Source organism: Nothobranchius furzeri, chromosome 4 (assembly GCF_043380555.1).
Source record: "Nothobranchius furzeri strain GRZ-AD chromosome 4, NfurGRZ-RIMD1, whole genome shotgun sequence".
In the NCBI taxonomy this organism is placed as follows: Eukaryota; Metazoa; Chordata; class Actinopteri; order Cyprinodontiformes; family Nothobranchiidae; genus Nothobranchius; species Nothobranchius furzeri.
The window spans coordinates 87465063-87485554 of record NC_091744.1 but is presented as its reverse complement, the minus strand read 5'-3'; the positions used below and the strand labels follow the sequence as shown (position 1 = coordinate 87485554).

General features: G+C 43.7%; 1 protein-coding gene across 2 annotated transcripts in view; it reads right to left on the bottom strand.

Moving 5' to 3' along the window:
• The window catches only part of cdh13 (cadherin 13, H-cadherin (heart)), a 428096-nt gene that overhangs the window by 140762 nt on the left and 266842 nt on the right, over window positions 1-20492 (bottom strand). For both annotated transcript variants that reach the window (XM_054733486.2, XM_054733485.2), the window contains one exon: window positions 18826-19004. In XM_054733486.2, coding sequence (XP_054589461.1) covers window positions 18826-19004 — 179 coding nt within the window. The remainder of the gene's footprint in view (window positions 1-18825; window positions 19005-20492) is intronic.

Sequence of the window (20492 nt, the reverse complement as noted above, 5' to 3'; positions counted from 1 at the left end):
TACTAATTAAAACACATCAGCAACTTAAGCTAAATCACCAGCATTTCAGGAATGACCCAACCACTGTGGAGATCCCTGATAACCAGATTATCAAAAAGAAGGATTATGTGTACCGATACACCACCCTCATCATTTGAGGGAACGTGCTGATGTGTCCATTCCTTCATTTCTCTGTTCAGCTGCTAGAGTTAAACCGGCGGTGTAACGTTGCACCGTCGGAGCATCAGACTTTTGAACAAGATGAATTTCACAGTATGAAAAAACGTCTTCCTGCCAGGGAAATAGCGCCCTCACAGTGCAGCCCTAAGACATTTTCCATCATCTTCACATTAATCTAAGTACTGTTGTATAATAGGAAGAAGCTCTCTTTCATAAAGACAACATCTGAGTTGGCAGAGTGTGAAAATGTGGGACTGATCCAGATTTACAGTATTAAGAGTTGCTAAGGACATCCGTGTCAGTACTCTTGTTTCAGAGACAGCTATGACAAAGATTAGGACCATCTTAGACACTTCAGTGTTACTGGTGTACAGAGGAATGAAATCTCTGAGATGTGTCAGGTCTGTGAACAAGCGTTTTGGAGGATTTAGTGCAGCCATGTTCTTCCCTTTTGTCCTATAAGAGTTTGTCGGGATGATGGACGAGGAAGGAGTGTGACTTCACTGATCAAACATCGGTTAATTTTTGCGTCGAGGATTATGGAGATTTAAACACATCCTATTCAGAGGCTTACACTCTCTGTGTGGATGAAACATAACCCAATTTGGCTTCCATTTAAATCCCCTCTAAAGAAGGAGAGGAGGGAAAAATACATTGTTTTGTGTGAACTTTACTTGATGCAAGTAGCAGCATACCATCCAAAATAGAGAGGTCAGTGTTGTGTTTACCAAAGTGAGAGCTGTGGAGGCTGTGGCTCTCCTCTGAGGTAGGAAGTAGAAACAATAGCATTCCCACTCTTATTGGCTGCTATTTTTTACCTTTTCTGCTCTGTTCTAGTTCAAGCAGATGAGATGTGTTTGTGTCGGATGATGGACAGCAACAACTGGGAAAACTACTCCCTGGATCTTGAACATCAGCACTTTATTGGGATACTGGAGCAAAATATGGAGGAAAAGATTATTTATTATAGGTGCACCCTTTACAACAAACCCAATTGGTTGGGTTCCTCGCACACAACACTGTCATTGATTCAGTACCAAACAATATGGCCGCTGTCCTGCAGAGTCAATAGTGAAATTGAGCCTGCAGTAATGCACCGTTGCTGTTGAACAGACCAGCTTCACTGTGTTTGGTTTATCTCAGGATTATCGCCTCAAGTTATTCTTTGTGCTGGGTGGAGATGTATTCATTATCCACATGCAAATGTCAACAGACCTGGGACCAAAGTAGCTTTTGGGCATTTATAGATAAATCGTAGAAATGTTTATGTTTATGTAAACAGCCCCGGAGGGGCGGAGACACGAGGGCTGATGCTTCCACTGATGCTTCAGTTATGCCACCAAACTTCTGCTGTGCTACTAGTTGGAAACAGGTGTTCATGCAGCAGCTGATTGCAATGGTTGAGACCTAGATCACCTGATGAGTGTTTCCAGGGAGGGCAGAAGCAGCTCGTTCACAGCCCCTGATTGCACTTATTGTTTTCAGCTGGCCCAAACCGGAGCTACTAGACGACAGGATAACCCACAGATGAGTTTCCTTCTCTTTCCCAATGGAAGATGGTGCAAAGCAAAAGTTTAAGAAGACAAAAACTGGCACTAACAGACAAAGTCAAACAGAAATACAACAATCTGTTTGACTTTTACTCAATCTTAAGTTTACATAAACATTTTGTATTTGTGTCGAAATAAAACCGGGCCAAGTTGGAGCCCTGAGCCAACAGCAAGTTAATAAAGTGAACAAACTGTGGTGTACCAAAGATGTGCCGTTCTGCTGAGTGGGTACAGAAACAATGTGCAACAGAGCTACGTTGGTATAGATTAACCTTTGAAAAGTGATTCCCCAAGGAGATCGTCCACCCCTGACATTTCTAGAGAAAATTCTGACTGGGAGCGGTTAGAAAAGCTCAAAAATCGACTCACCATTGTGTGAGCATTGCATAGTGTTTCTGAACAAACTTGTATTCATGCCTGCTCTCAGCAAAAATCATTGGTGTACTTACCGCTGGTCATTTCACAGAGGAACAATATTATTTTTCTTAGGACTAAAGTTCAGACCTTTCATTATGCATTGTTCTGAGCTGCAAGGGCTGCTTGTTGACATGTCACCTTGTCAAGGGTCTGATGTCACCTAAATGACTGCAGCCTATCAGGTAACTCAATATCCAAAATGGTTTAATAACAATGTCCCTGATAGGTGGCTCAGTGAATTATGTCCCTCAACAATCATGTTAGAGCTCCGGTCCCAACTACAGCTCAACAGATCTGCTGATGGACTTCAGGTACAGATATGTTCAAGAAGGAAGTTCCCTTGCTTTCTATTAAAGGTCTACTTCACTCATATTCTAATGCATTTGCAGTGGTCTCTAGTTAGAATGAATGCCTAGTAAGTTGTATTCTGGGGGGGGGGCTAAGATGCGCCAGAGCTCAGCAGGAGCAGGCTTCAGACGACCGGATTTGGAGTCTTATTTCCTGATATTTGGACATCTCTCCTCTGGTTGGCTAACAGCAACACGACTCTTCCACCGACAGTTTTCTCTGCAACGTTGATGTTTTACCTCCACAAATAACACAAACCTGGAGTTGTTCTGCCGTGGTGGAGTTGCTAATGCTATCTGTTAGCTTCTACTAGCTGAGACGTCCTCTGCTGTGTCCTGGATGCTACACCAACAACAGCCTAACCCTAACCCATCATGAGTCAAGGTGGTTGAGTCCATGAATGTTAAGTGGAGGTGTGGCGTAGATCTGTCAGGCTTTTCTAATTCTAGAGTTTCACCATCTGTCAGAAGCTAATGCAGGAGATGGGTGTAGGGGACTATTTTCATGTTCAGCCTGCATGCTGAATTCAGAATGATTATTCATTTTCAAAACTGACGAGTAAAAAATAGTTTCTGAGTGAACCTGCTCTTTAAAGCACTCAGGTTAAAGTGAAAAAACATGTTTAGCATGGGGGAAACAACCACATGACCCCCTAGTAAGACACCAAGTCCTCCTGAGGATAACATTGTGCTCCAAAGCCTGGTAGAGAAGCTCTACAGATGCATGCATGAGCGTATCACAGTCAGAGCAGCAGCTCTTAAAGATTTTAGTTAGCATAAAAAGAATGACTTTGCATAATGCTCAACATGAACAATATAGCAACACATTGAGCATTAATTTCGGTTACTAGTTTGAAGGAAACTGTGGCTCTTTGGAGAAACGATTAGTCAAAACCATGGTCACTACAATTACTCAGCCCACTATCTGAAAACTCCAGACCAGACAAGATAAGTATCAATCATAACAATTATAATCGTAACACTCGGATTTGCAGGTTCAGATCCTGAGGCTGACGCTATTTTAGGGCAGTGTGTTTCTGCATATTGATGATTCAAACAGCCAGTAGCTGGAAATAATCAATCCGGTTGAAGAATGGAAGTGTCTCAGCAGCTCTGGCTGTGGCCAAGTTGTTGTGCTGCTCCTCAGTGGGCAGAGACGTGAGAAGCCTTCCCAAAAACCCATCCGCCTGCATCTGTATTCCCCCTGTGGCATCCACCAGATGCTGATGGACCTTTAGAGTGGACCGGATTTACATAACGACGAATCCAAACAGGTGCATGTGATTTTCAGCATGGCGGGTCAACAGCTTGTTGTAGACAATATTGTGCTCTTAGCTAGACCACTGTCAATGAAACCCTGAGCCATCCTCCTAGAGCAGGGGTCGGCAACCTGTTCCCATCAAAGAGCCATTATTACCCGTTCCCACAGTAAAGAAAACACCACAGCAGCCGTGGCGTTGTGGGCGGGGCCTACCCTCAGACAGCAGAGAGCTGCTTTAACCAATCACAACAGGGGACAGCAGCCGGTACCGGTCGCTCGTGTACGTCAAAGTTATCTTTCATAAGACGATAATCAATAAAACGATTTATATAAAGTGGATCCAGAAGTTGTAGCCCGTCTCTGCCGACAATATTTAGATATTTTTCACCCTGTTGGTGGTTTTACTGAGCAGGTGCCACTTTTGTCATACGTTTCTTTTTAAAACATGTTTAGACTGTTCAGAATACAAATCCAGGCTCTGTCACGTTTGATTGTTGTAATTAAACTTTGTAGGTGGGGAAGGTCAGAAAAGGATCAGATCATTTTATTTTTCCCTCATTTACAGTGACGGAGATAACGGCGCAGTGCGCCTGGCTCTGGTGTTAATCAAGTTAAATTTTATCTCTTTGCAACAATTTTCACAAGAAAACAGAACAGTTAAAAGCAGGGCTTGTGTTGACCGGACAGTTCCCGTATTTGACCGTTTATTTTGACGGAGAAAGAATAGAAAGAATTACCCCGACGCATGCAGACGAAATTACATTTTATTATATGCACATAGCAGATGTAGCTAAATCACTCAAGAAAAGATTTCCTTCTGAACATCTGAGCTGGAAACCGCTCAGTCAGCGCGTACATAAGGTACACAGTGAGCTGAAGATGTGGAGAGGGGCTTGGAGCGCGTCGCAGAACCAGAGCGCATGCGGGAAGATTCCTCCGACTGAAGCGAGACTTGTCACTTAGAAAATGTTCCCTGATTATGAAACTTTGGCTGAATAGCGCTTGTTCCTGTCTCCAATGTGGTGACGCATCCAGGAGCCGACTAAGGAGAATCCCAGAATCTCACATCCTCGTCAGCTCAGAATGCGCCGATATGATTACGCACAAGCGTGACGTGTCAACCCGGTCTCACAGTAAGATCGGGTTGGACCTGTTCAGGTTTACACAGACAATCTTTACATTTAGAATTGGCATACAGATGTAAAATTAATGCAGTAAAATATAAAGCATTTTATTTAAACATCCATTCATTATTTTACAAGCACAGAGAGCCGCATCAGATGGATGGAAGAACCGCATGCGGCTCCAGAGCCGCGGGTTGCCGACCCCCGTCCTAGAGGATCAAGTGTGTTTGGTTGATCTTGCTTAAAGCAAATGGACACCATACCATTGAATACAGCTCAGTTTGGCTTTGTGTCGATGTGCAGAGCCAGAGATCTATTAGAGCCTCAGCAGGCCCGAACAGTCTTGTGCCTCGCCAATCACAGCGCTCCACTGGTTAAGGGGACCAATCACAGCACTTGGTTTGGTGGGCAGGATGATGCGGCAGGGCAGAACAACAAAGATGGCATCTGCTCGTTTGAAACGGCTTTGCCGTCAACTTTGGACTATTTAGACCAGGGGCGGATTAAGGACTGAAGAAGATCCGGGGCTTAACACACACACACACACACACACACACACACACACAGGCACGCACGCACACACACACACACACACACACACACACACACACACACACACACACAGGCACGCACACACACACACACACACACACACACACACACACACACAGGCACGCACACACACACACACACACACACACACACACACACACACACACACACACACACACACACACACACACACACACCTGACACACACACACACCTGACACACACTAGTCAACATCATATGTGTCTTGTACCACATAATGTTTAATCTGAAGCTACATATGAAGCATTTTCAGAGCAGAGTATTGTTCCTGTTAGTGTTTAGTGTGAGATGATAGTAAATATTCCCTTTCTTTCTCCAACAACTTTACCTGATAGTAAGCTAACTTTAGGCAAACCAGCAGCACAACAAATAGTTTCTAATAAGACTCACAAACCTGAGTCAGCACCAGTCTCATCAAAGCTGGGGTTCTGTCGCCGTACTTTTGGTCTAAAAAACGTCCTTATGTCCATCTTCACTCATGCGTTTCAGGCAGAGAGTGTAGAAGAAGCCGGCTGCTGAAGGGCTTCTTCTTCAGTGGTGGAGGCTCAGGCAGGCTGTATACAAACTACTGCCAGCTGCTCCCCCTCTGTTGGACTTTGGTACTGCATGTTACTTCCACGATTCAGATCCGGGGCTTTTCATTAAAGATTTGGGGCTTGAGCCCAAGTAGCCGGGCCTAACGCCACCCCGATTTAGACTTCAGCTTTTCTTTGAGTCTAGAGCAGAAAGAGGTACTAAAGCATTTATCCATCGTCCCACACCAGTGCGTTGAGCCTACCAGGCGTACCAGTTGTTTCCAGTGCTGGCGGCTTTGTGCCAGCTGCTCTGCATTCGCCACGGCAACTCCGAACTGTTGGAGGTCGCCCACAATGACACTGAGCCATCGGGTGAAGGGGTTTACCTTGTGGTCACCTCCAGCCTGCGACCATCGAGTCAAACTGCAGAATGGCTCTGGTCGGAGGGTCAAAAGGACATGGCCAAGCCAGTGGGTCCGGCGTTGCGCTGCCAGACAAGATGTTCTGAGCTGGCACTTTGTTGGAGACCTGCTGGGGCCACCCGATGTTCTCAACGGTTCTCAGACCCAACATCATTAGTCAGTGTTATGTATGTGTCTGTCATCCACACGTCTTGTAGTAACTATGCCAAGCCTGTATGTGGCGCTATATCGCAGACACAAAAATCAAATGAAAAACAGAAAATAATAAAAAGGTGCAGAAACAATCTTAAAGGGGAACTGGGCAGTTTTGGCTTGCTTTTTGCTGAAAGGAGAGAGAAAAACTGCAGCAGCTACAGTCAGACTGACTGGAGCTAAACCATCTCAGTCAGGAAGTTGGTCAGTGAGCTTTCTATGTCAGCAACAGATTACTGAGCTGTGAAAATCCATTTCTGGGCTTCAAAGTCGGCTAATTGCTGAGTAAACTCGCAGAGAAAGAGGAGTGTTTTCAGTTTGTCCGAGACAGAGGTGGTAACGCTGCAGATGCTGATGCTAGTAGCATGGATGCTAATGACTGTACATTTGTATAGTTATTTTCTCTTGTTGCATTATTTAAACACGAATGTGGACACACTGCGACCTAGTGGAGAAATGCTGCCACTGCACCACTAGCACAATCGCCATGCATTATGGGAAATGTAGTTTATAGCCAATGTACCCTTTGAAGCGGCATCAACCTATTTTAAGACACTTGGAGCTCTCGCGTGTGCCTTAATCTAACAGCTGAAATGTCTCCCCAGCATTCATTAGTGTCTACAGGAGTGGTTCATCACTTATTTAAACAAATCAGCTGTGTTCAGGATCTAAAACATGAAGGAAATGTGCTGTAACCAGACGGCAGCACCAGGTATGTCAGCTCACGTTTTCTAAGTCCCAACAAAGTGTCCTGCCAGTCTGAAGTTGCAAGTAGAATATTGTGGCTACAGGGGGCGATAGGGGCTGGGTGGCCTTTCATTAATACTTTAAAGGGTCATTTTAGCACACACTGGCTCAAGAAGATTATTTAAAAATATGAAAAAGTTGCAACGTATCCCTTTAAAGCATGCACAGCATATAGCAGACATCAGCTGTAGGTGGCAGGAAATGCATCCATACGTTTGTTTGCCAACATTCATAAAACCACAGAAGAAGACAGACTTCTGGGCATGTTTTAGTTTCAAAACATTTTCAGGTTATGTATTTGGACGGATTGTGTTGGGCCCAAGTGAACAGGACTTAAGGGTATTTGAGACCTCCCAACACGCCAGGAAGGAGATATACTGTGCTTTTGCAAAAACACAGATGAAACTGATGTTTTCATAGTTTTATTCAAGGATAATAATGGTTTCCTAGCATGGATAGATCATGCAGTAGCAGTTTAGGAAAATCAGTGGAGCTAATCTGGTAATAGAAATGTTTTGGTCATTGAAATCACGGAAGATCAGAAACTTTCATTGGCAGATTTTCAGTTATTCTTACAGAATATGAATTATGATGAAAATATTTCCCTTTAGTTTAATCGTCTGTTTTATTTTTAAGCATTTAGATTTTTGTGTGATCGAATGTGCTTCTGTTACTCGTCTGTGGATTATACCTCCCAAACGTGTTTTCTCCGGTCGTACACTTTCATTGACTTCCGCTGCTGAGAGTCAATTATAGCATAGGGGAGGAAAAAAAGTACGATTAGCGATGCACATGTTTACCCACAATGCCCTGGGGCTCAATTTATCTTTAGGAATTCTCAGCCTGCAAAAAATAATAAATAAATAAAACTGTGATTGACATCTCTAACCTTCATTTGGGTGTAATCTTCATCTTTAGCACCCAGAGATCTAATTAATTAGGAGGAATCTCATTTCCTCTCCAATGTAACTGGACATAAGCAGGATGGAGGAGGGAGGGAGGGTGGAGGGGGAGGATGCTGAGAAGTGGAAGAGGTGAGATTGCGGGGAAATGGAGGGGTGCCATATTTCATCAACGAATTGCATCTCCCTTGATCTTTTCGGGGAAGAACAAGTGAGGTGTGTGGGTTCACACCAACTACGCTGTATTGATTACAGCTGCCAGCACTCTGGCTACTGGCCACTGCAGTAACACTCTTTATAATGGGATCTACTGGTAATGTACTCAAGTGTTTTACTTTCTTCCTGGAGCTCCTTGTCTGAGTGTGAGCCACCATCTAAATGCAAAGAGGATTTCCTGATTGTTCTTGTTTTGCTGCTGTAGCGGAAAGAGCCGTCATCACACGGTCACTCGCAGCACTGCTGTCAAACAGGTAAGTATCCGAATCTTAAAACTGTTCGTCTCATCAGTGACCTCATTTCTAAATCCAAGATAAAATTATCTCATTTCTCCAGAATTAAACCCAAACTTGATTTTTCGCTGCAGTAAATGTCGCTGTCAGCATCCGGAGCGAGAACAAAAATAACATCATCAGCGAAGGCAGAATTATGCAAATGCTAAAATGACTTTACAATTGGTTTGCTGCTGAATATCCATTCACCTGTTCTCATTCAAAGGATAAAGCAAAATATTTTTGATTCACTAATAAGGCAGCATCAGAGGCAAAGGTGACAGTCGGTTGTTCAGTACTGTGCAAAAGCAAAGAGGCATATCAGCGCTACTGTTTGGAAAATGAGTCTGAAAACCCTGAATGACATATGATGACCAGGGTGAAACGTTTAAATGCAGTAACAAGTGTATAGGACCAGTATGTGGTAACAGAACATTGTGGATGTAACTAAATAAATCAAGAAATGATTCCCATCTTAGCATTATTATATTATTATATTAGCACACTGAGTGTGGGACAGCATTCTAAACGTGTCAGGCTATTAACAGCGCGCTGAAGTTCAGAGTGCGTCTGTCAGAGGTCAGACGTGTTCCAGCGGAACCACGGCTCACGGGCGCACATGTGAGCACATCTGGGCTGGGCAGAAGTCATTTTACAGCATTGGTTTAAATAGTGCCGATAACGAGACGCGGTGACTGGAGCGGCTCATGGAGCTGTGCCGCACACACACACACACACGCACACGCACACACACACACACACACACACACACACACACACACACACACACACACACACACACACACACACACACACACACACACACACACACACACACACACACACACAAACTCAACAAGCGTACACTGCCCTGTGCTGTCACACTGAAGGCAGAAATGAGCGCTGCCACTTCCGTGATAAAAAAACGTTTAAGAGGTTTTATAACAACATTTTTCATTCAAGGTCAAAGTAAGATATTAGCTTCTATTTTGGGATGACGTATGAAAGTCGGGTCCGCTCCAGCCAGTGACTCCTCATGAACCTGACCACAACTCATGTTACTGCAGCATTTATTATTCCAGTCCGCGTGGCAGCGGATCGCAGGTTCAGCCACACCATAAACAGCAATAAGTCGGTCTGAGGTAAAAGTGAACCTCATGACTATAGCTTTTCCATCTTTTCCCGTATAGACATTTGATTACGCACAAGTAGGTGATCAGTTCAGGTTTACGCAGAGCAGAACGAAGGAGAGAGCTCAGGTTAAACGTTCCTGCTTTAAGAAAACCATTAAATTGCATTGTTTATGTGCTACCTGGGCACTCTAAATATTAATTTAAAATTAAATCGAAGGAAATCGTAATGGTATCGAATGTTTATTAATTACTATTTCAAAAATACACAATACAGAAACATAAAAATGAAAGTGATGGGGAAAAAGGTCGGTCATATTTTTTTAACCCGGTCTGTCGAGTGACTGTTTAGTGTGACGTCTTATATATACAGGTGCTGGCCAGTAAATTAGAATATCATCAAAAGGTTGAAAATATTTCAGTAATTCCATTCAAAACGTGAAACTTGTACATTATATTCATGCAATGCACACAGACCAATGTATTTCCAATGTTCATTACATTTAAATTTGATATTCATAAGTGACAACTAATGAAAACTCCAAATTTGGTATCTCAAAAAATTAGAATATTCTGAAAAGGCTGAATATAGAAGACACCTGCTGCCACTCTAATCAGCTGATTTACTCAAAACACCTGCAAAGGCCTTTAAAAGGTCCCTCAGTCTTGTTTTGAAGGCACCACAATCATGGGGAAGACTTCTGACTTAACAGCTGTCCAAAAGACAATCATTGACACCTTGCACAAGGAGGGCAAGACACAAAAGGTGATTGCTAAAGAAGCTGGCTGTTCGCAGAGCTCTGTGTCCAAGCACATTAACAGACAGGCGAAGGGACGGAAAAAATGTGGTAGAAAAAAGTGTACAAGCTCTAGGGATAACCGCACCCTGCAGAGAATTGTGACGACAAACCCATTCAAAAATGTGGGGGAGATCCACAAAGAGTGGACTGCAGCTGGAGTCAGCGCTTCAAGAACCACCACGAGGAGACTCATGAAAGACATGGGATTCAGGTGTCGCATTCCGTGTGTCAAGCCACTCTTGAACATGAAACAGCGCAAGAAGCGTCTCGCCTGGGCCAAGGACAAAAAGGACTGGACTGATGCTGAGTGGTCCAAAGTTATGTTTTCTGATGAAAGCAAGTTCTGCATTTCCTTTGGAAATCAAGGACCCAGAGTCTGGAGGAAGAGCGGAGAAGCACAGAATCCACGTTGCATGAGGTCCAGTGTAAAGTTTCCACCGTCAGTGATGGTGTGGGGTGCCATGTCATCTGCCGGTGTTGGCCCACTCTGTTTCCTGAGGTCCAGGGTCAATGCAGCCGTCTACCAGGAAGTTTTAGAGCACTTCATGCTTCCTGCTGCTGACCAACTTTATGGGGATGCAGACTTCACCTTTCAACAGGACTTGGCACCTGCACACAGTGCCAAAACCACCAGCACCTGGTTCAAGGACCATGGTATCCCTGTCCTTGATTGGCCAGCAAACTCGCCTGACCTTAACCCCATAGAAAATCTATGGGGTATTGTGAAGCGGAGGATGCAATACGCTAGACCCAACAATGCAGAGGAGCTGAAGACGACTATCAGAGCAACCTGGGCTCTCATAACACCTGAGCAGTGCCACAGACTGATCGAGTCCATGCCACGCCGCATTACTGCAGTTATTGAGGCAAAAGGAGCCCCGACTAAGTATTGAGTGCTATACATGCACATTCTTTTCATGTTCATTCTTTTCAGTTGGCCAACATTAGAGAAACAAACATTTTTTCATTGGCCTTTAGAATATTCTAATTTTCTGAGATACCAAATTTGGAGTTTTCATTAGTTGTCACTTATGAATATCAAATTTAAATGTAATGAACATTGGAAATACATTGGTCTGTGTGCATTGCATGAATATAATGTACAAGTTTCACGTTTTGAATGGAATTACTGAAATATTTTCAACCTTTTGATGATATTCTAATTTACTGGCCAGCACCTGTGTATATATATATATATATATATATATATATATATATATATATATATATATATATATATATATATATATATATATATATATATATATATATATATATATATATATATATATATATATATAGAGAGAGAGAGAGAGAGAGAGCCATGCCTTGATGTGGGGCCGGGGGGTGCGTCGACATGGTCGGGACATAGACGGGGGGTGCGCGGTTAAATAAGTTTGGGAACCACTGCTGTGGACCATAACACACACACTGTAACATTAGGCCAAATCTGTTATTATTTAAAAGTCATGATCCAATGGGATGGCCTCGATTCATCAGAGGAATCCTGGTCTTTGTTGAGACTTAAAAGGTCACAAACATACAGCCTAAAGTCTGACCTCAAGACCAACAGAGCACAAATAATCGTTTTTTTTTTATTCTTTATGTGCTGATTGACACTTTGGATTACTTCCACAAAAATCTGAAGCTTGCCACTCAACGGTAAAACGTTTAGAAGCCTCGTTGACTTGTCAAAGCACTAGAAGTTACCTTCACACTGATTTGTGCGTCAAAAGCTACACGAGGGCACGTGTACAACTGAAAGGAGAAACTATAGAAAGCCTAAGCCACGCCCATCTACTGCCGGACCATGGGTGGTGGAAGAACGACAAAGAAAACAATGAACGCAAGTCAACGGGGCTAAAAACACTTTTGCCTAATCCCGTTTGATATGCTCCATGAATTTCACATATGATGTCCAAGAATTTTAACGATGCATTTTGATGCCAAGAATGTGCATTTTCCGGACTACAAATGTGTATCTTCAAACTGGCGCCATTAAACCAGACGCGGGAAAAGCTGATGGGAAATGGCTCTAAGTTCAGTGAATTTAAAGATCTTCCTTCAGGAGGACAGAACCACCGTCAATCTGGCCATTTGGTACAATGCTAGGTGACGTCATATGCAGCGCACCGACGTCTGATTCGTAGTCATGCTAACTGGGAACAGTTTCAAGCTGATAAATCTCAAAGTACACGACAGGCATGATCAAAACACACATTGTTACTTTTCCTTTAAACTGAAGTGTGACTGTGTGTGATCCAGGGCCAAGCGGATTAGAAAAGAGCTCTTTCAGCCCCGTCGACTTGCGTTCCTTTTGTTTTCCGTTCTTCGGGGGACCCATGAGCTGACTGGAAAGGGAGGAAACTTAGGCTCCCTGTGACATCAGCATTACATAAACCAGTTCTTGTGCTGGAACGTCTCCTGACTCTACTCAATAATAATAACTTTTTATAAGTTTTCCCAAAATCAACGCTGAGCCGGTTCCGAGCATAGCCAGTGCACGAGTCTAACGGTTTATTCCTCATCCACACAAGTGTCAGCACTCCTCATCCTGCTCATCTACGCACATCTTTCCAATCTCCAAATCATAATTGGTGAATGAAAGAGAGTTTATAAACTCAAGTGTACATCAAAATGTGCTGTAATGAAATGTTATCAGTGTGTTCCGAGCGCTGTATTATTTGCATATAAATGACATAATATATTAACTCTCTTCGGCCTCTACCTGGGCGGAGTAAATATTTCTCGATCTGCTTCGTCTCGTCGCAGTGACACGAGGAAACAAGATGCTAATTGAAGAGAGGAAAGCATCTTTATGTGAAGACTGACATTCAATTATGTTTGGGGGATCAGATTAGGTGGTGGCCCCAGAAAGGTTTGAAAACAACATTTTGCAGAGCGGCAACTCTGCAAGCAGCCGAGGACGTAATTTGAATAGCTGTTTGAGAGCCGTGCTGAATGGTGCTGCTCTGAATGGAATCACTATGCTATGACCTGCCAGTAATTGGATGTCCACAGTGAAGTGTTGACAGAAGGGGAGGCGAAGCTGCCAGAAACAAAGAACAGACAACGATAGATGCTAAGGCACGGAGACAAAGAGATTAAAAAATAACACCAAATAAAAATAAACAAGAAAACAATGAGGCGAACGTCACAGAAAAGGTGCAAAGTGAGCGAGAATAGCAAGAGTTCATGACTATGAAAATAAAAAAAGTGTTCTTAAGAGCAGAACCTGCCAATAATCCTGCTGGCGTCCATCTTTCATCCAACTCAGACGCAGTGATGCTGGCAGCCGAGCCAAATAAGCCATTAGACAGGATCAGCGTTGTTCCACCGAGGTCACGCCGGACAAACACTGGGTCCCTTTACTTGTAGCTAACGCTGCATGCTTTGCTGCTGAGATGGGATGATTGTGTACAGTTCACCTGCCACTCTGGATTTCTATAAGCCGCGTGGAACGGGAGATAATGTAAACAAACATGTTTACAGTGCAAACGAGTGGAAGACCAATTCTGATACCAGCAACACTCCGCTACAGATCACCAGCTGACAGATAGTTTATCATCACACCGACTCACTTTATCAGCAGATGTCTGGATTCAGGAGATGCTCAACAAACTAGACTAATAATCGTATTAATGAGTCGTTTGTCTTCCCGTGCAAATTAGCAGCATTTTCTCTCCTAACATCACCTTAAGGTGACAGCTGTTACGTAAGGGAGGGTGAAGACTTTAACATTCATGATCCATCTTTGATAAAAGACAAAAGGCATTTGGATTTGTCTCAGTAGGTGAAGCACACGTTTGTCCTAATGACGGCAGCCTTCAGCTTAGTGCACGTCCTGCTTTTCTTCTTTTCTGATTCCCCATCATGGCGGACTGGGATACTCGATGGAACAAACACCTACATTAACACCCCGGTTGGAATGCCATTCCTGGGAGTAAAACATATATAGTATATAAAACATATATAGTATATAAAACATATATAGAATATAAAACATATATAGAATATAAAACATATATAGTATATAAAACATATATAGAATATAAAACATATATAGTATATAAAACATATATAGTATATAAAACATATATAGTATATAAAACATACATACTCCTAAATGCAAACGTGAGATTCCGTTTCAAACACACACAGTTGCAGTCCTGCTTTTAACCTCCCAGCCAATCACAGATTGACAGATGTATAGGCCCATTTGTCCCGGGACATGTAACCGGACTTTGTGGCTTGCGCATGTCTCCATTTCACCAGTCTGACCTGGACTCCTGTTAGTGGTGGGCGCTATGGAAAAAAATCATCACAATTTTGTTTTTGCAAAATCACAACCTAATGATGATTATGATTATGGGACAGCAGTAGCTCAGCAGGTTGAGCGGGTTGTCCAGTAATCGGAAGGTCGCAGGTTCGATCCCGGCTCTGACCAGAGAATTCTACTATTGTGTCCTTGGGCAAGACACTTACAGTGGGGCAAAAAGTATTTAGTCAGCCACCGATTGTGCAAGTTCTCCCACTTAAAGTGATGACAGAGGTCAGTAATTTACATCATAGGTACACTTCAACTGTGAGAGACAGAATGTGAAAAATTCACATGGCAGGATTTTTAAAGGATTTATTTGTAAATCAGGGTGGAAAATAAGTATTTGGTCACTAACCCAAGACTTGTGCTTAACTGATGCTGACTGGTTGCAGCTCAGTAGGACATCGGTGGATGTCGCCAAACAACCGGCATTTGTCAGACTGGAGGAGTTGCTGGTGGAAGGAAACGAGAATAGGCAGCTTTGATGCTTCTTTAAAATGGGCTGCATGGTGGCGCAGTGGTTAGCACTGTTGTGGCAGGACGCGCAACCAGCGAACCCAGTCAATGTTACGACATTCGTCACCCCCGCTGGAAAAGCAATCATCTCGTTGTCTCGCCTGGGTTAGATGGAGGAATGGAAAAATGCTCGTCTGCAACCTTCTTGCCTCGCAGCACGAAGGTTGCAGGTTCAAAACTCGGCTGCGGCCTTTCTGCATGGAGTTGCGTGTTCTCCCCATGCATGCGTGGGTTTCCTCCGGGTACTCCGGTTTCCCCCACACATCACAACATGCCCTACAAGTGAAAAATTGTAAGTCTCTTTGGATAAAAGCGTCTGCTAAATGAATAAACATAAATAAACATAAACAAACAAACAAAATCACCGTTTCTAAACTCCTAACATCCAAAAATGAGGCAGAAATTGTAGGCTACCGTTTAGGCTGCTTAGTGGTCTCTTACAGAGCGCCGTGAAACTGCTTCCTCTGGTCGCAGACTCTTGCGTCACACAGCCGCTCTCAGGGAAGTCACTCGCTGCCAAAATGGTTGCAACATGCTCTCATCCTGGATAAGAAAGGCTGGTTTTTGTATGGCGACGCAACATTTTTCCTGTCACTTTCCCTTCTCCCAGAAATCCCCTGGAACAGGTCGGTTCTCCCAACACTAGCAATAACTCCAGACACACTTACACACACACACACAGAATCCCTTTCATCCCTATGTAGTTCACCTTTGTCGAACACGAAGGAGGACGGAGGGGTCGGTGGACCCCATCGATTGGCCATCCAGAGCACTGACAGCTTCCAGATTGTCCGGAGAACATTAGGGAGTCAGAGAGAAGCAGTGCCATTAGCAGCCTGTCCTCTCTGCTTACAGCCGGCCTGCATACCAATAAATTAGCAACACTAGTGTGTGTCTGGCACTGAAGGATGTGTTTGTCTAGGAACCGTGATGCTTCTATTATTGTACTTAAACTTCAAACCCATTCTGCAGTAAGGGTGAGCCCATAACATTTACTTCTTGCCGATTCACATTTACTGCCAACACATCTCCTCGTTAGGTGACATTGAGGAACCTCCTACATATTTCACTGCCACTATCAATATTTAAAGTTCTGAAACAGAAATTAGCATCATAAAAGAACAAAGAGACGGCGGAATATGTTTTGCATATATATTACATGATGATTTAAAGACCGTGTGAAGGCTGAACGCCTGCTTTTATCATGAATCACAAAGATCAGGAGGGATCTAACTCAAGAGAACTTTCCAAAGACTAAAGGAAGTTTCAGAGACCTCCTGCAGAGCCGTCAGCGCTCCTAACTTTCTGTTCTGATCGACATTTCTGTCCCTGCGGTTCACAGCATCTTGGAGAGGACATGCTGCCGTCAGGACGAGCCATTTGGAGGCGATGCAAGGAGGCACAGCTCACTGAGGTAACTTTTGCTGGACTAATAAATCAGCTTCCTGGGAGGTGATTTCTCTTTTCCTTCTCAGGGAGCACAATCAGCAGGGAGAAATGTTCATTACCAGACTCATCTAACACCTGGTGACGGATGTTTGCTTCTTTCTGTTCTTTTAAAATACTTTTTTACACAAATCTTTCTCCAAAAATGTGCCATTATGGGACATTAAAATCAAATCTGATGACTCTTTTGATGGATTTAACATAAATAATAAATGATGTGTTTGTGATCTAATTTAGATTTAGATGGACGTTTTAGCGAATGAAGACGAAGGCTGGTTTCCAGTAATCCCAGGAATGATGTGAAGCTTTCCTGATCTTTTTAAACTCATGAAGAAACAAAAGCGTCCTCATAGTGAGAGAAACGTCAGCTGTCAAAAATGACAACCTGCCATTGATCCGACGTCTCGGCGTGTCAGAATAAAATCAGACGGTGACGGGAGGCGCTTCTAAAGCAAAGTGAGGTGGAGTACACGTGCATATCAAGACAGGATTTTACGCCGCAGAGAAAGCACTAAAGGGAACATCAAACTGATTTCAGTGTGACAAAATTGATTTTCCAATCTTCTTCAGATTGCTTTCTGCTTCCTGCAGTAGCTGAGGTGTCTGTCCAAACACACTTAGAGCACTCCACCTGAATTATGTTGGAGGAGTTTGAAGAACAGAGAAAATTTGTGTCTAATTTGTTATTTCCTTTTACTTTCTCCCCTGGTGTGTTTTCTTTCTAGTTGTTACCAACGTGGAACGCTGCAGAAATAAGCCGGACGTGCTGGCTGCAGAAACTCGTACTACAGATGGGGATGGGATGATGGGTGTCATCTCTATATCTAATTTATAAGATGCTACCAAAGTGGCCGGGTTTAAATCTCCCAAGAACCTGAAAGAACATCTAAAATGACTGCTTTTATGCTTCCTTCTGGTTTTATTAGCTTTTTTGAAAATTACATAACTGATCCACTCTGGCTGCCTTCTGCTAAAGCCCTAGGGGTGTTTGTGAACTAGTAGCACGCTCACACATGCTGTGAACATGGGGATGAGGAAATAGATCCCAAATAGGAATGAAATTACAAGCAATGCTTTCGGCTTTCAGGTTGCAAACAATATTTTGACCCAACAGAGGGCTCGTGTTTGGTGAACATATTATTCATGGTGTCCTGGCAGCAGGGAGAACAAACCACCTAGTCTCCTTCAGGACCCAGGTATGCTGGAAGGTGTTTGATCCATTCAAAGTCAAGAAGAGGTCTCTAACTTGACTCCTACCAACTCTTAATGTAGTTGAACAAATCTCACACTAAACGTCAGCAGCTGATTGGTCACTTTGGCACTCGAACCCCAACCCCTGACATCTTTTAAATGACTTGATCTCACATCAGCACACAAGAGCGACTAACTGGGCTCCCTGTTATGACAACATCTCATTTCATTGTACTGTTAATCAATTACACTTCTATTAAACGCTTTACTGTAGCTCTCAGATTGGTTCATCAGGGCATTACGCCGCCGTGGTTCCAGCAGTTCCGGATGGCAGGTTTTCAGCCAGGCTTGTTGGACAGCACCAGAGTCGGCGCATGAATGTGTATCACCTCAATTAAACTATTCGCTAAGTGTCTGACAACAGCTAATATTCCTCCTCCACCAGCGAACCCAATCGATGTTCCGACATTCGTCACCCCGCTGGAAAAGCAATCATCTCGTTGTCTCGCTTGGGTTAGATGGAGAAATGGAAAAATGCTCGTCTGACTTCTGCGGCTGCTTGATGAAACTCATAAGTGCTGCAGAGCTACTTGTGAGCGGCATTCACAACAACCGTTTGTTCAGTGGCTAATCAGAACGTCCAGAGATACAAAAACAAAAAGAGTAGACTTGTGTGCAACCATCCAGTTTGGAGAGACAACCCACCTCTCTGTCGAGTAAGGCAGCAGAGATGACGGTGACAATGTCTCCTCTTTCTGCATCGATGTAGAACATGTTGGGTGATGGTTTGTCTGGAGACTGTCTGATGATGTTGTAGCGCAGAGCTGCGTTGTCGGTGCCAGGGTCGTCGGCATCGTACGCCGTCATCGTCATCACTGTGGTTCCTGGAGAGAGAGTGAAGAAGAAGCTTGAATCTGAACATCATTTCAGAGAAATAAAGTAGCAAAGCATCGTTCTTCTGTCCTGCACACACGCCTCACATATGATGGTTCTGCAAAACATCCTGGAAATTGTATTTTGCAGACTTGGCTCTTGCGAGGAGGAAGATGAGGGAGTTTAGTGAGGTGAGTCACCCTCAGTATCTATGTGACGTCTATGATAAAGCCGATGATGGACATCTGGAGCGAAGCTTCGTACCCTACGCTCCTGTTCCTTGGAGAAGAAGATGTGGAGCTGCTGGAAACAGCCAGATGCCGACTGCACCCGGGTCCAGATCACTAGCAACAGCAGAATCTTATGAGGAGGCTGAGAAATGCCATTCTCAGTGTTGTTGTTATTCCAGTGTGTGGTGGAGACTGTCTGGACATCTTCCATAACAGTCTGGTACAGGAACTGCTCTGACGCTGACGAGAAGGTGGAGCAAAGAGCAGTTAGATCTGCTGGGAATTCGACCAGAACCAGACTTCATTCTCTAGAACCAGAGCAAAGAACACAATGATGGATCTCACCCTGCAGCCCAGGAAGGAATACAGGAAGAACTCCGATGAACCTCAAAGCACGGGTGAGACGAGCGATACGGCAGCTTCTGCCATGTGGCTGCGGTTTATAAACGGCGTGCGTTATGCTGACTCAGCAGTTTGTTACGACACAAACAACAATGTGAAATAAATGAATGCAAATACGAATTTTGTAACGAGTAGACTAGAAGCAGTGTCTTAGTGTTTGTGAATGTAACTCAAAGCCTTATTTTCAAGCAACATCTACACTTAATGGAATAACTTCTGCATATAATACATTTCATTCCAACAGCTTTTATGTTTTGCAGATGTATGAAAACCATCTTATTCTTTTTTGTTTTCCAGACAGCCTCCTAAAACCTCTCCTTTTAATGTGTCTTCCCCTCGCGTGGGCTCTAACAGAGAGGTGTATTTCATTTAGTAACAGGAAGAAAAATGGAAGGCCCGCCCACTTGGTGTGGACTGAAAAGAGAGGCAATTCTTGACACACCCTCAGTCCTCAGTCTCTGTCTCCTGGCGGTGATGAGATACTCTGGCACCAATTCAGTTTGACACACATTCAATCCGGAGACGTCCACAGCATGAACTCACTGGGCTGCTTTCCTCGTTCACATTGTGTTGCTCATTTCACCAGAGCGGGCAGACGTGTCCATCAACGCCCCCATTCAGCAACAAGAGCGCCGTTTGGGAAAAGATGCTATAGCATTTTTACACGAGTCCGTGAGCATGACTCATCATTATTGTGTAAATCACATGTTTATTTCTGACCTATATATTTGATGACCAACTTAGGGAGGAGAGGTGCTTCCTCCAGAAGCCCCCGCAGCTTGCTAGAGGGGAGAAAGCTCTAGGCTGACCTGGGAACGAGTTCCATTACAGGAGTTGGTACAGGTCGCTGAGGAGGGGGCTCTGTGA